Source organism: Vigna unguiculata, chromosome 7, assembly GCF_004118075.2.
Source record: "Vigna unguiculata cultivar IT97K-499-35 chromosome 7, ASM411807v1, whole genome shotgun sequence".
Classification (NCBI taxonomy): Eukaryota; Viridiplantae; Streptophyta; class Magnoliopsida; order Fabales; family Fabaceae; genus Vigna; species Vigna unguiculata.
The window spans coordinates 6261509-6277694 of NC_040285.1; the positions used below are offsets into that span (position 1 = coordinate 6261509).

Here is a 16186-nt window from a genome sequence, read left to right on the forward strand (position 1 = left end):
ATCAAGACATGTAATAAATTAGTTTGATTTTAATAAAATATTTATAAGATTTTTGTTTAATCCTTTTCCTTTATACAATGTCTTCATTGATAACAATGTTTGTATGTATTTATGTTCAAAAAAAATTTCAATTTCAATTATATGTTACTCTAACTTATTTTTATAGGAATTACATCTCACAATAGGTTTGTATATTACTTTAACTTCATTATTGTTACTTCCATATCACTTTTGTTTAGAATATTTTAAGTTTAACTTTTTCTTTTCTGACTAAATATGCTAATACCTTTTTAATATTTTTCTTCTAAGTTGTCTATATATACATGTGTTTTTATTTAAAAGTCTTTAACATCGACTTCATGTTATATTTATTTGTACGGGGTCATTTCAAACAATATGTCTATATCTTACCTTAACAACTACTCGTGCATACACATTTTATTTTAATATAATATATAACTCAAAAGTTTAATTATAAATTCTGGTCATATAACAATATTATTTTACTACACATCACTACTTAATCAGTCAATTAGTATAAATCTTATCATTTAAAACAGATAAATCCAAATTTATTATTTTTTATATTATTAGTATTGGTATTATTATTATTATTAACGGTAGTATAATCCATGATTATTATTATTATTATTATTATTTTAGTTATATTTTCTATAATCCATTACTTTAATATAAAGAAATCAAAATTAAAATAATATTATTTATTTTTAATTAATTCATTATATATATTAAGTTTCTTAATTCAAAGAAGAAAAACGACGGGTCTAATACTAGTTATATAGAAACTAGTATCAAGATTAGTATTAAGATATAATATTACCACAATAAGTTTTATATATATATATATATATATATATATATATATATATATATATATATATATATATATATATATATATATATATATATATCATCTTAAACTATCATCATTTTGCCATCTCTGAGCCAACTATGTTGCTAACCAATAAAGTCAGTTGTACATATAACATTTACTATATATGTCACAATAACACTGTTAAACACGAACCAAGTCTTGTGACATTTTTAAACACGTAAGCATGATTTGTAATGACACAAATTTCAAGTCCTACAAAATACCTTTTACCAACAAACTAATCCTGATATAGACCGAAATCATAAGAACAAAAATTTCCACATCACGGTTCCTAAAAAAGGGAACAAATTAAGGTTGTAAAACTTTCGAACACCATTGTGATTTGCTGTGGTTAGTGCAACAAAATTGTTCTCCCTTATTCACAAATCGCTTATTTCTTCTCCATGCACCTTCACGAATCTTATTCACCATCTTCTTTCTTTCCAAAAAGCATTGAAACCAAAGAACCCTTGTGACAAACTCAACCACAAATACTTTGATTTCAATTATATTTTCACCAACTTAAACCAATCTCATTCATTTTGTTGATGCGATTTCATTCTTCTTGCTGACAGTGCGATCATGTCCAACGTTTTAGCATGTTTCCAACTCCTAGAACTCAATGTCATATCTGCACAAGACTTGGCTCCTGCAGGTCGTTCAATGAGAACCTATGCAGTGGCATGGATCGACCCAGATCGCAAACTTTCCACCCGGGTTGATTCTCACGGCGGAACCAACCCAACTTGGAATGACAAGTTTGTCTTTCGAATTGATGAAGACTTTCTGTATGATGATAAGTCAGTGATCACCATTGACATTTACGCTCTTCATTGGTTTCGAGACATTCATGTGGGCACTGCTCAGGTTCTCTCCGGTGACCTTTTTCCACCAACTTCACAACCTCAACCCCAAAGAAACACTTACACACCCACAGGAATGAGATTCATGGGGCTTCAAGTTCAAAGACCCTCTGGTCGCCCCAAAGGAATTTTGAACATTGGTGCTGCTAGAATCGACAGTTCCATGCGCAGCATGCCTCTTTACATGCAAAACTCCCCAATTGTTGGATACAGTCAAGATGATCATGATCAACCAAAACGCCAAGCCAAACCAGAGCTTCGACGCTCAAAAAGTGATTGCAGCTCAATGCTTGCCTCAGAAGTCATAGTTCCCGAGCCTCAAGCCAAAACCAAAAGGGGCAGAGCAAGTTCCCAAATTCTCGCTTCAGAAATAAGCTCCAAGAAGAGTAAGAAGAAAGCTAGCTCCATATTGAGTGCCACATTCATGAAGAGTGCCCCAAAAGATGGCAAATTGGGTAGAAAGAAGACTAAAGTGAGAGGCCATGAATCACCAAATGTTGATTACCCTGTAAAGTCCACGCCCAAGCGCGAGTTTCAAAACTCTCCCTTTGCAGCGAAGTCTTATAATTATGTGGGTAGTGTGAGAGCAACCCCATTGCATGCGTTTGCGGTTGCAGACACGACAATGGAATATGGAACCCCGTACCGGTCGAACTTGGGTTGTCGTCCTTTTATGACGGACTCTGAATTGGGTCCGTCAGCTTCAGAGGTGGCGGAGGTGGTGGCAAGACTACCGATGCCAATGGAGGAGGGGGAGAATTCTACGGTGGAAGGGTGGAGCTTCGATGACGACGGCGGAGAGGGCCTGCCACCTAAGGTGGAGAGGTGGCAGACGGAGTCCAATGTGTCGGGTGTGAGCAGAAAAGGGAAACATTCACGAAGGCAAGGAGATGGGTTGTTCTCTTGCTTCAGTGTAATATGTGGAGTTGAGTGCTCCATTGTTTGCGGTGCTGGTGGCGGCAGCAAGAAGCATCGCCGGAGGCGGGTTCAAGCAGTGGACAATGAAAGCTTTCTGTCAGAAGAGGAGGCGTATTGAGGGGTGCATGCATGCATGACTGGTCGAACATGGAGATAAGAAAATTATGTGAGAATTGAGTAAACTTTATCTTCTATATTCATTGTACTTTAACCTGATTCTTTTGTACTCCATTGTGTTTCTAATGAATTTCACGTTGCAAATCATATGATCTTTGTTTACTGATGTTGTAGAATGCATTTTTAGATGTTTGATGATGGTTATTACTTTTGGATTTTGAGGGTGGTGGATATTTTGTTAAGAAAGCAAAAGGTGATTTATAATAATATCGTATCAAAAAACGGTGGTCCTAATCAGGTAGCATTTGAATCAATTAATAAAAGAAAACTCAAATAGAGCAAAACTTAGATAGATTGTTCTCCAATCAAAGTAGAAGTTTCACTTAATGATTTCCTTTCTTCTCATATTACTTATGAAATTCTAATTGAAAAAAAAAATACCATTCAGAATCGTTCTGTCGAGTGAACATTCCAAAGATGAAACTTTAATAAAAGCTTAATAAAAGGAGCTTCTACTTTCAGGAACAAACTTTTAATTTAGTAAATCTAAAATTTGAACTTGTATGTTTATATATATGAATGGCTATCAAGATAAACTTGGAACAAACAGAAAAGAGTTACTAAAAGCTGGATTGACAAGAAAATCCATATGAAATCAGTCATTCTAGTAGCTGCAACAACAACTGTCATTGCTATACTCACTCAACAAGCACAAGATGAGTCAATCTTCTGACATCTAACACAGTGCCAATTTCATAGAAGTTACATAAAATTTCTTCAGGCAAAAAATACTAATGGATTTGTCATCTGGCTGGTATTACCTCGTGGCTAGAGAATACATAACTAACCAAAGTGTATAATAGAATGAGGTGTAACAACATTCTATTGCAAAAACTCCCTAGGATCAGTAACATAACCAGTCAATGCAGATGCAGCAGCTGTATATGGCGAAGCCAAATATATTTGACCTTCCTTGTGTCCCATTCGGCCAGGGAAGTTCCTATTTGTAGTTGAAACACAAACCTGCACAACCAGAATGTAAGCAATGGAGTGAATTATTCAGATTCTCAATACCATCACTTGGGTAGAAAGCATGTAAATGCAATCATATGAGAAAGGAGAAACCATTTAATCACAGGGTATAAACATAACAGTGTCACTTGCTTGAATATTCAGAAGCACATGGCTTTATAATCTACAAAAATATATAGAACTTCAAGATATTATATGATGGCATTGCATGTACTAGATAACCACCATAAAAATTAAGTATATTTTAGCCTAACCATTTTAGGCTTCTCTCACTGATACTGTGTCGAATACAATCTAGAATTTTTTTTTTTTTTTTTTTATAAAATACCCTTTTGTAACCGAGAAAGACCAAAATAGATATTCTACTGAAGCTGATTAGAGAGGCTTCTAATCTTAATGAAATGAAATTTTTTAAAAAGTTGTGTCAGACAGCCCTAACTTTATATTCTTCATTATTTTCAAGCCAGAAACAAGTTCCTACTTTTAAGGAATTTTGTTTTCTTTTACAAATTACAGATTTTAAGCTAAATGTCATCTGTCAATCGATTGTAACATAAAAATTACAAATTATTTGTAACATTGTAGTTAGTATTGCACAGTTCACATGATGATTCGCTCGATTCAGTGCCAAGACAGGTCAGTGCCAAAATTTTCAATTCCATCAATGTAATAAGGATAAATGTAACAGAGAGAGGTAGAACTACACTTGTCAATTGCAAGATGGTGGGGAAGAAGTAGGGAACGTGCCTGAGGTTCATTCATGCGTGCATAAGTATCTTTTGGGCCACCCAAACAAGCACCACAACTAGGACTAGCTGGTGTGTCACACCCAGCTTCTTCAAATATCTGTGAGCAAGTCTTACCACCAGATCCAGGAACTGGGATGCTGTATATGTCCATCCAAACCTGAAATCTCATCAATAGGTACAAGTTGGAAAGTAGTCATTTAACATGATTTCCCAATAGAACTTTCTTAATAACTGTACATCAACTGATATGAAAATATACAAACATGAGCTCTTTTTCAGACCTTTTGGGTAGCAGGCACAAGAAACGTGGGGACTTTGACCTTTTTACCCTGCAGATTCAGACATGTTCTAAGTTAGGGGAAGTAGTTGTAGGATTCATGTTGGAAATGAAAATAAAAGTACTTAAAATAGTTAAAAAAAGTCTAGGATTCAGCTAGAAAAGCTTCCAGTAATATCTTATCATAATTTAACATCTTCTATGACAGATTATAGATATGCAATAGGAAAATATGATGCTTACTGATGCCAGAAAAACTTTTGCTGCAGCCATGAAATCCTCTGTTTTCCCACCTGTACAAGATCCTATGTATACTCTGTTAATTTTCACATCCTTGCACTCTCTTGCCAAAGCACGGTTATCTGGAGAATGAGGCTGCAACATTTATAAGCATAATATTAGCCAAGGAAACTAGGGGCAGCATCATATAATAACAACACAAATGCATTGAAAATAAACACAACAAAAAACCTCACTGGAAATGAAAACAAATGACTAACCTTGGCCACCACAGGCTCCAACTTCGAGACATCAAATCTATACTCTGAGAGGAATCTAGAAGGCAACAAGAAAAAAATGTTACTAATGGATAAAATTGATTACCAATGAATACTAGTTCTACAGCTAAATGAAGTTTTTCTCCAGTAAAATTATTATACAATTTTTTCCTTTCCCAAGTTTAGTTTATAAGGGAAGTTAAAATTGTTTGCTGGATATCCCACATGGAGATATGATCATGTTATAGTACATAAATAGATACAAACCTCACCTATAAACAGGTTGAATTAGACTTAAAATCCACTTTCTAAAATGGTACAAGAACATATTCTGACCAAGTTTATTAAACTTATTGTGTCACCCACTATTAAACTAGCTATTAAACTAATTATCGAACCACCAACAGATATCTAAACTCTCATTCCTCAATATAATGGACTATGTTGAAGATCCCACATCGATTAGGGAAATAATCATATTATAGTATATAAGTAGTTCTAAGATTGTTAACAAGCAAAATTCATGCATCAAAGCTTGGTTTGATAAATTAAACCCATATGTAACTTGAGAATCCAATGGGCTGATTGCAATTAGATCTTTATAGCATGCCAATTTCAATATAAAATTGCCAGGAAGCAGCTATCATAATCATAAAACACCAAAACATAAGGATAGCAAATAGTCAATCTTATACTTCCTTCAATAGTACCATATCATCCTCATAAAATGAAACATTTTCTTCATAAAATCCCCAGAAGTAAATACAAAATCCAAAGTTGTTCTTCCCACAAAGTTAATATCGATTCCTTTACTCATACTCCTTTTTAAGCTTTAATTAGCTTAATGATGGAATAAGAGTAAGAGAATTCGTAACTATACCATACCCACATTGAAAAGTTGTTATGAAGCAACACCATAAATTTTTCCTTACCATGTTGAAAAAGAGTGAAAGAAACACGAACTGGCTGGAAAACCATGTGTCTCAACTACACACCAAATCTGGTTTATATAGAAATATTGCTTTGGTATCATAATTACAGGATATGCAGTTTCTCAAATAACTAATATCAAATTGATTAGTATCCAATCACTAGGAGAACCCACCGTCAAAAGCTAGCTATTAAACGAGCATTACCAAACACTTATATGCTCTACCAAGCATCCATACTACTCAATGAGGGACTTAAGTACCCCATAATACCCAAGTTCCCACTACAAGTCAGTCTACATTATTTTAATAACTCAAATGAAATAGATCTACAGTAAATGCATAATATTTGATATTCATTCTCAGTGTATATTTATATTGACTCTGGATTTTATATTTCAACAGATAAAAAATAACATATTGAATACAAAGTTATACAAAAGCATTGAGTTTTCCCAACACTGAATAAAACCAGGAAAAACAATAATTTAGAAAACTAGACCTACCCTGCTTTCTGGTCACTATAAACAGGCTCATATGGCAGAGATGTCTTGCCCTGAAAAAAGAAATGGAAACAATTTTAAAACCAATACTATAAAAGACAGTATGCAAAGGGAAAGCATAATTTACTTGACTTGACACTATACATAGCCACCCATTATGTCAATACAGCCAAACTGAATGAGATGTAATTCAGATGACAAGATTAATAAGTGGAATCCAAACCAATAAAAAAGAAAAAACAAGAAGAAAGCAGAGACCTAGTGATCTTGGAAATTAAATCTTGCAGCGCCATAAGTCATAGCCAACTTAAGTTACCAATAGAATGATCATTATCGGGAAGAGAAACTTCATGCAGGTATGATTATCAGTGGGAATGGGAAGATGACTAGCACACCAAACTCACAACTGGAAAATCAAAGAAACACCCAACTAAGACCAATGGCACAACAAAGGTCAATTGTTGAGGAGCCCAAGGTTTTGCAAACCCCACATTAAAATCCCATACATCCAATGTGGAACTCAATCCCTCTCTATACAGTGCAATTGGATCTTAACATTCTGATAAAAATTATCTATTTTATTTGACAAACGAAATTCCAAATTTTGAAAAAACTCAATAGTGTAATGCTAACTGTAGAAGTTACGGAGGATGATGTCATGCTTAAGAGAACAGGTTTAGATAAGGAAGAATAAATAGAAAGGAGACTCCACATAATAGGACATTAAATTGATATGGTTAATGATGAGGCAATACACACCAATGAAAGAAATTGGGAAATTTAATGAAAAATGGAAACCACTGTAAAGTGATTATCTAAGAAATTATTTTATGATACAATATACTAAGGCATATTTAACAATGACCAAACAGTACTAAAATCTTTTGTTAGAGGCACAATATCAATTTCAGAGAATCTACTCAGTGGGACAAACCTCAAGATATTTAAATGTAGTGCTGTCAGCAGGAACAACGCCATTCTTTCCACCAGCTTCAACAACCATGTTGCACAATGTCATCCGTTCTTCCATCTATCCAAGAAAAACAGATTACCAAAACAACAATTACAATCAAAAGAACCAGAGTTCATAGATTGAAGAAATACATAATGCTCATTTACTTGTGTTTCCGGTTCCTGTTATAGCTTTTTAATTACAAAACCACCAACTGTTTTTAAATTGTCTCTCTGTTTTCTAATATTTGTAAGAGAAACGTTGAAAACGACTTTTTTGTTTTCTGAAAAAATCTTTCAGAACAGGAAACAAATTGGGAACGATATAACAGTTCTGTAATTAAAAAGAGAAAACAAAAAGATGGAAATACAAGTACACGAACTATTGGTATTAAATCATAACATAACATCTTGCTCTACATACTTACAGTTAAACTTTCAACAGTTGTACCGACAAACTCCATAGCTTTATATGTAGCACCAGCAACACTTATTTCACCAATAATCTGTAAGGTAAGTCATTCACTAATGTAAGAATGTGAATTTTATATTTGCTAAATGAAAATAAACAGTCACAATCACCTAGTACTATCATATGTCCAAACAAAAGTACAGGATCAAGGAACTTACTTGCAGAATCAAATCCTTTGAAAGCAAATAATCAGGCATTTCTCCATCCATTACAAATCTCAAAGTTGGGGGCACCTGCATTTTGAATACAATATATTATGAAAAAGCAAATAAGTGTGTCAAGTAAAGCCAACAAGTTAACAAGCTTATAAGCTAGTTTGACCAAACAAAAGTGTTTGACAAGTTATTTCAAAGTAACTTATTGTAAGAATTTTTAACTTATAAGCTATACAAACTATTTCATCTAGCTTCTAGCTTGTATCATGTAGCTTATTTAATTTTCTTTCTTTACAATCCCTTAGATTCTAATACATTTCTTCATTTCTTCATTATCCTTAATTCTTTATCCATTATTATCAATTTTCATTATAAATCGAAGTAACTAATGCTTCATTACATGAAATTATGTGAAAAATTACACAACGAAAATTATATCAAAGAAACTCAATGTAAAAATAGTTTAAAATGAGAAATAAAAAAAATAAATTTCTGAAAGTAAATAAAAAATAAATTGATTAATACTCATTAGATTAACTAGTTTAAATAAAATAATATATCCAAATGTAAAAATCACATATAACTTTTAGAAAACAAACATAAGCACAAAAGAGTTTAAAAAGAATTTGATTATTTTAAAAAAACAAATCAAAAATTGTAATTACATAATATTATTTTTGTCTAGAAAACACAAATTTGATTTATATAATAAAACTTATGTAGTTATGTCCTTTTATGACATTTTTACATTTACCAATCAGCTAGTGGAACAAATACTTCTAATCCAATAAAATAGCTTATCTGCTCAAAACTTTTATGTTATGAGCTTATCAGCTCAGAACTTTTAAGTTATGAACTTATCAGCCAGTTTTGTCAAACACCCTATCTCTATTATTAACAAATCAAACAAAAAGGTACTATTCCATCTTTATTCTTGTCCCAAAATATTCAAAGAAATATTTATTCTGTTTTTTATGCTTTGATCTCGTAGTATATACAATTCTTTTTCATTCGAAATGGGAAGATAAGTCTCCAAATACAGAGCAGCCAAATAATATGTTCTTCCAAATATTGAATATTATAAATTATAAACAGTTAAAAGAAAGAGATACAACAAAAGTTGGTTGTAAATTCCAATCAGTAATACGCCAAGCTAATAAGAGAAAAATGACATGGAAAGAGAAAGTAAAACACATTAAACTTTTTATTCTAGAACTACCAAATATAAAACCTTGAGCTGGAGTTGATGATAAAGGTAAAAATATATATAATGGTTCTACAGAATATCTTCTATTAAAAACCAAGAGATGTGAGTCTTGAGCAGAAGCTACCTTGAGCAAAAGCTTCCCAGTTCCCAGCACAAAACCGGCATCAGTATTTCCAATCCCAGTAGCAAATTGACCAAATGCTCCAGCAGTACATGTGTGGGAATCAGTACCTAAGAGAACCTGCAGGTATCAATGAAATTAGAAAAGCAGGAAACAAAGTTGTACCAAACAAATGAACAATACTTCACCACAGTAAAGTTATCTTGTTATACTAAACAAACCTCTCCTGGCCTACAATGACCTTCCTGTGCAAGAGCAACATGGCAAACACCCTTATAGTCTGGATTTGCCTGTATTTTTATAATCACAGTCAATGTTATTGGACATTGCGCATTACAAAGCATTTTAAGAACTGAGTCGGACAAATAAAGATTGAAAATATAAAAAAATGCATACCTTAAAATTACTAAGATCCTTAATATCATAAAAATATTTTATATTTTGCTCATGGCAAAAATCTCTTAGTATGTCCACATTGCGATTGGCACGTTCATCACTTGTGAATATATAGTGATCAGGTATTATTACAAGCTTTTCACGGTCCCAAACCTTCAAATGAACAACACAATCAGGAAATCACAGAAATCAAAAACACAATCAGGAAATCACAGATGTAAAAAACACAATCAGGAAATCACAGATGTAAAAAACACAATCAAGAAATTATAGAAGTTAGGTCTAATGTAACGAGATTAACTGCCAACCAGACCTAGAAAAATTACAATCACTCTATGAACCACATAAGTCTAAGAACAAGCAAGACAATTTTCCTGCAAAGGTAACTTTCAAGGTAAAAGAATCAACCATGTAATGGGCTTGAACAAGTGCACCATCAAACCAGTAAATGTATTTTGAAGTTCCCACTTGCAAAGGTAATAATCATTTTACATCCCTTTTCAGCACACAGAGTGCTCGAACCTCTCACATGACTTCTAAACCGACAAAGTTCCCACCCAGAAAGCACAAAGCTACATTCAATAAACAGAATCCATGGCGTAGATTGTCCTTCAAAATCAATTTCACCACATGACCCCAATCCTACTTTCTTCAACAACCCTCACAACTCATCTTTTTTTCAAACTGTCCTCAAAATTCCAATGGACTTCCAATCAAACAGCACAATCAATGAAGAACCTACCCCAACCAAATCCACAACCATCAGAAAAATAAAAAAACTCCCATAAAAGACACTCTTGAGTGAAACCAGCAAAGCCACTGACTCACCTTAGCATCCTCACCAAACTCCTTCTTGAAAATCCCAATAGAACCGGGTCCACAAACATCATGCGTCATCAAAATATCAACATTAACCCAAACATTATCCCCAGGGCTCAGTTGGGCCTTCTCAGAAGCTCTGGCCAATATCTTCTCAGTCATCGTCATTGCGGTTCTCACCTGAAACACATCAACACAAGCAAAATCACACACAAAAACTAAAAATCAACAGCAAAAATCCAAAAGGGTGCCGAAAAACGCAACTGATCCAGTGGTAGAAGGCTGGCGCTGAGGCGCCGCCACAGAACAACGGATTCCCTTTGGAACCGCTTTGAAGCATCTCTGAGAGGAGAATGCGTAGAGAGAGAGATCCTTCTGAGAGAAAAAACAAAAGAAGAAAAAAGGGGTTAGTAGGGGACAAAGCTAACACATTTAAGCAAAAGGGGTGGAGAAAAATGAAGCTTTTTGAAGCACGAGAAAGAGAAGAAAGTGATTGATGATGATGCTTGGATATTGGGAGCGTAGAAGGGAAACATAGAACGAACTTTGGTGCGGAGGAAGGAAGTGAATGATGGAGAGAGAAGAGAGGAAGCCATGGATTATCGATGTTGAAGCTGTGATGAACACAAAACTAGTCAGTGGAGGTTGTATCCTTTATTACCCTGTTTTGATTGAGTGTCTCTGTTTTTTTCTCACAAATCCTAGGAACATATTCTGAGTGAAATTAATTAATAAATAAACTAAAGAGAGGGTATGAGTGAAAGTATTTTTTTTTACTTTTCAATAAATAACTATTTATTTTAAAATTAAATTATTATTTTATCATTTTATTTTTAAGTAACTGTTTAGTTAAATTTAACTGTTTTTCTATTTAAATTTTCTTTTAAATTAATTATTTTTAAATTAAAATCCCTACAAAATAAAGAAAAAAATATTTATAATAAAATTTAAAATACTATTTATATTTACTATTTATAAAGAGAATGGAATACGTTTTGTAATTGTCTCAACATCTAAATTATTTATAAAATTCAAGCATTTAAAAAGTTTTCAATGGAAATGAGATACATATCAGTTTGTTACTGTTAAATTTAGATTACTGCCTAAATCATGCTTATTTATGAGGAAAATTTAGATAATACAGTGTAAAATTTGAATATCGGTTTTTATAGAATATGATATCTCATCCTTAAAACCTGCCAGAGTTTTCTGTCTGTTACATGGTTCTTGATAATTGCATAATAACGAAAGCACAAGGTTATACAAATATAAGAATTTTAAAACTAAAAAAATACTCCTTTTGGTGTATATGAAAACTAAAAGTATATTCAAAGTCAAATTAAGAGGAAGGAAAGAAAAATTGTTATTGGTTAACATTTATAAAAAGTGTAATGTATACTTATTATTCCAAACATGGATATAATTTTTGGAAAGAAAAATTGACCAAGAGTTTTGGTAAGTATGTTTGCAAACTTGTCGTGAAATTGTATGGGTTAGAGAGAGAAGAAATTAGTTTGTAGTTTGTCATGTACCAGAAGAGAATCTATATTATTGTGCTTAGTTCTTTCATATGAAAATTCATATTGTGAGCTATATAAGTTGTTTGGTTTTTGCAGTATAAAACGAATCTAGCAACGGTTTGAAGATCTTAAAAAAGATAACTTATCTATTATTATGCATAATTGATGGTAGTTAGAGTTCGATACTCCACTTATGAAGAAGAGTGAGAAACCATGGTACGTTTTTTTACTTTCAAGAAATATAGAGTACTGAATCACTAAATCCTTTCGATTGAACTTTTGCATTTGAAACAAAGAAAAGACCTTGTGAAGGATTGGATTTGATGTACGAAGAACATGTTGAATAGCTTGATGATGATGTATTGTAGGAGCTTGAAGAAACTGATTAAGAAGAAAAATGGTAAAGCAAAAATTAGGTCAAGTATTGATGAGATACATAAATCTCCCTATAAGTTTTTGGTTGGAGTTTGCATCTTGAAAAGGAGCATTAGAACTAAACAACAACTTAATAGTAGAAGGCTTGCTAGCAAGCATTCTCATATCAACCAAGATATCCTAGAGATACTTTCTTTTGCAAAAGTGGATTCCTTTCTTAGATCGAGTAATTACTTAATTTTTCAATGTATTTGATTTTGAAGGTGTTCTTGAGGAGCTATTTTGTTTCTTCGATATATGTTAGAAAAATTTCAACTAGGATAATATCATTTATATACACAAACAAAAACTATGAAGACAATAAGTGTCTTTTTAATAAATAGGGGAATTGTTATATTTTGATTGAATGAAACTAGCTGAAAAAAGGAAAAGAGAAATTTTAGTAAACTATTGTCTAATAGTTTTCTTTAACCCGTACAATGATTAAGTTAACTTGCAAACCTAATTCTACTGAAATAGATTAAGACTAGGAGGATGAACAACATATACTTCTTCAATATCTCTATGTAGAAATGCATTGTCAATATCCAATTGGTGTAAATATTAGTGATGTGTGGCAACCCGAGCTAAAACAAGTCAAAAAATGGTCAATTCAATTGGTGAAAAGCTATCCAAATAGTCTAAACCTTTAATTTGCATGTAGCTTTTGCCACAAGCCTGACTTTGTATCTCTTAATCAAACCATCCAATTTATATTTAATTTCATATCGATTAATATCTTATCATGTGATAGATCTGTTAAATGCCATATTTTGTTGTGTTGAAGAGCTTGAATTTCTATTTTCATAGCAAATCAATTCAGGATGTTTGAAGGCTTCATGATAAGTTTAAGGATCGTTGTTGTGAGAAGAAATAGTCATGGTGTAATATAAGTGTTTGTTAGGTAATATATCATAAGGCAAAACAAATGAAATAGGAGATGTAATGTTACCATTCAAATCACCATTTTCAAAATTGATAGAATTGTTGATCTTTTGGTGATAATCAACCAAAAATTATGTAGCTTTCATAATTTTGCTAGAGCGTCTAAGATCATCACCTTCTCTTTTGTTCTTGTAGAATCTCGGTGTTTTGATAAACGTTTGGCAAGTATACCAATTGTTAACGTAGTAATAAAATATTGTCCTCTGAGATTGACTCGTTGAATACTAAATTCTCAATTTACATAATTTTGAGCAAATGAGATTCAATAGAATGGTAAGCATAGAATTATAAAAAAAAATTAATCAATATAAGAAATGTTAGAGGATTGATTTTGTACTCTTTTCCTCTAGAATTCTACTCCTTTTCAATTGATGCAAGCAATGTAATCATCTACTTGAGTTTACTCAAAGGTGTTTTACCCCTAATCCCTTAGTAGGTAAAATCTATTCATTGAATTTGAACCTCCAATCCCTTAGGTCAATTTACAAAAATTCAATAGAATCATGAAAAATCAATAATCATCTCTATTACAAACTAATTAGTTATGTCCAATTTCCCAATTGTGATAAAACCTAACATGTTCTATTTATAATTGCAAACAATCTCCAAATTTCCAATTATGAAATTGCTCATAGAATAAACAATAAAATCATAAACAGAACACTAAGATAAATAACATTAACAAAACATCAAATGTAAAGAGTATGAACTATAATCCGGAGTCTTACATCAATCCTCCAACAAAAAGGGAAATTAGTTTTGCATAATGAAAAAACTAAAACTAACGGAAGAAGAGAATGACGAAGGTGAAGAAGAAGAAGATGATGAAGAGAGCCCCTCGTGTAGTCTTTTTTTCTCCCTCCTATCTCTCCATGTTTCCTCCTTTTACTAAGGTGGTTACCTCTCTCTCATAATTGCTTCCCCCTTTCTTTCCTTTTTGTTTTTCTTCTAAATCTTTGTTAGTCCACATAATATTAAAATTGCTCATTGAAAAATCCACAAGTCACATGTGAAACTCACTAGTTTGCTTCTATATTCTGGAGCCAAATCCACATGTCGTGGAAAAATCCACCAGGCACTTGTCGAACTCGCTGTTTTGAATCCTGCATTTTTGAAGTCAAATCCACAAGTCATGAAAAAAAAATCCACCAGACAATTGTGGAACTTGTTGTTTTGTATCTTGCATCTTTGAAGTCAAATCCACAGGTCGTGGAAAATCCACTAGGCACATGTAGAACTTATTGATTTGCTTCCTTCACTTTTGACACTAACTCCCCTCAAACTATAATTGCACCTCAAAACACTTGTTTACACAAACAATGCACAAACCCAAATGTATGATATTGCACCTCAAAACAACATTTCTCAATTTAGAATTAATATTGCACCGCAGAATAATCATTCATTTCATAATTCTATCATCCATTAGTTTTAAAGAGACATAACTAACTTCCCTTACTTGTGAAACAATGTAGACAACCTAACTCGAGTATCAACCCCTTTTTAAACTTAACAAAAACCAGAATTCAACCTAAGAACAATAATAACATGATCAGAGGACGTCATCAGAATCACTGATCAATAGAGAATCATGAGAAAAACTCAAATGACACATGTTGAGAGAAGATTTCTCACATGCACATAAGATTCAATTAAACAAGAGTTAAGAGTAAATATCAACTTACTCTGTTGGAAAAATTGATCGGACAAAATTAGAGAGCGCGCATTAGGGATCCCCTAGCGGTCTTTGATCGTCAGACAGATGAACACATGAGTGAGAAATCTAGAGAGGGGTAAAGAGAAATAAAAAAACAATTTTCAAGTGTTTATAACTAATAAAACTCATTTTTAGATTTTTTTATTTATACTTAAGTAATTTAATAATTTAACAATAAAATTTTATTATTTTAAACATTTATCGATTCTAAACTACTATTTTCTAGGTTCTCAAGTTATATATTCTTTAATTTGTAAAATTTTGGTGATTTGAATAATTTTTATTATTTGGTTTGTAAAACCCAAAAATTCTTATTTCACTTTTTATTTTCTAATTTAATTATAATTTATTATTATTTTACTTTTATTTATGTATTTCATCTTACTTCCACGAGTCCTTAATCAATCTATATTAAAAAAAATATTTACACTTTATTCGTTTAATGATTGAAAATGTTGCTTTTGTTTTAACTTCTCATTCAAAACTTCTATAATTAATTTTTTTATTCCGATTAAATAATTGCATAATAAATTTACACGGATTTTAGTGCTTGAAATTTTATTCATAATGCTTGCAACAAATTAAGAAGCTTATCTTCAAACCTTATAAACTAAGTGTATTGTAATAAGGGTGAATAGTTAATTTCTATTTATTATATTCATGAGTAACTTAGAGTTGAACTTCGGAAA

At 32.2% G+C, this 16186-nt stretch overlaps 2 protein-coding genes across 2 annotated transcripts; one reads left to right on the plus strand and one right to left on the minus strand.

The window, feature by feature from the left end:
• The first annotated feature begins 1328 nt into the window (after positions 1–1328).
• LOC114192817 lies at positions 1329–2794 on the plus strand. The gene has a single exon (XM_028082637.1). It carries the CDS (start codon positions 1478–1480, stop codon positions 2792–2794), a length of 1317 nt encoding a protein of 438 aa, XP_027938438.1. The 5' UTR covers positions 1329–1477.
• A 593-nt stretch (positions 2795–3387) lies between these two features.
• On the minus strand, positions 3388–11609 carry LOC114192207 (3-isopropylmalate dehydratase large subunit, chloroplastic-like). The gene is made up of 15 exons (XM_028081850.1): positions 11447–11609; positions 11166–11276; positions 10911–11081; positions 10083–10235; positions 9908–9976; positions 9690–9806; positions 8362–8436; positions 8160–8237; positions 7715–7810; positions 6784–6833; positions 5352–5406; positions 5095–5226; positions 4856–4903; positions 4573–4731; positions 3388–3816 (listed from the first exon to the last, which is right to left on the minus strand). Exons 1-15 carry the CDS (start codon positions 11495–11497, stop codon positions 3676–3678), a joined length of 1506 nt encoding a protein of 501 aa, XP_027937651.1. The 5' UTR covers positions 11498–11609; the 3' UTR covers positions 3388–3675.
• Between the last annotated feature and the right edge of the window lie 4577 nt (positions 11610–16186).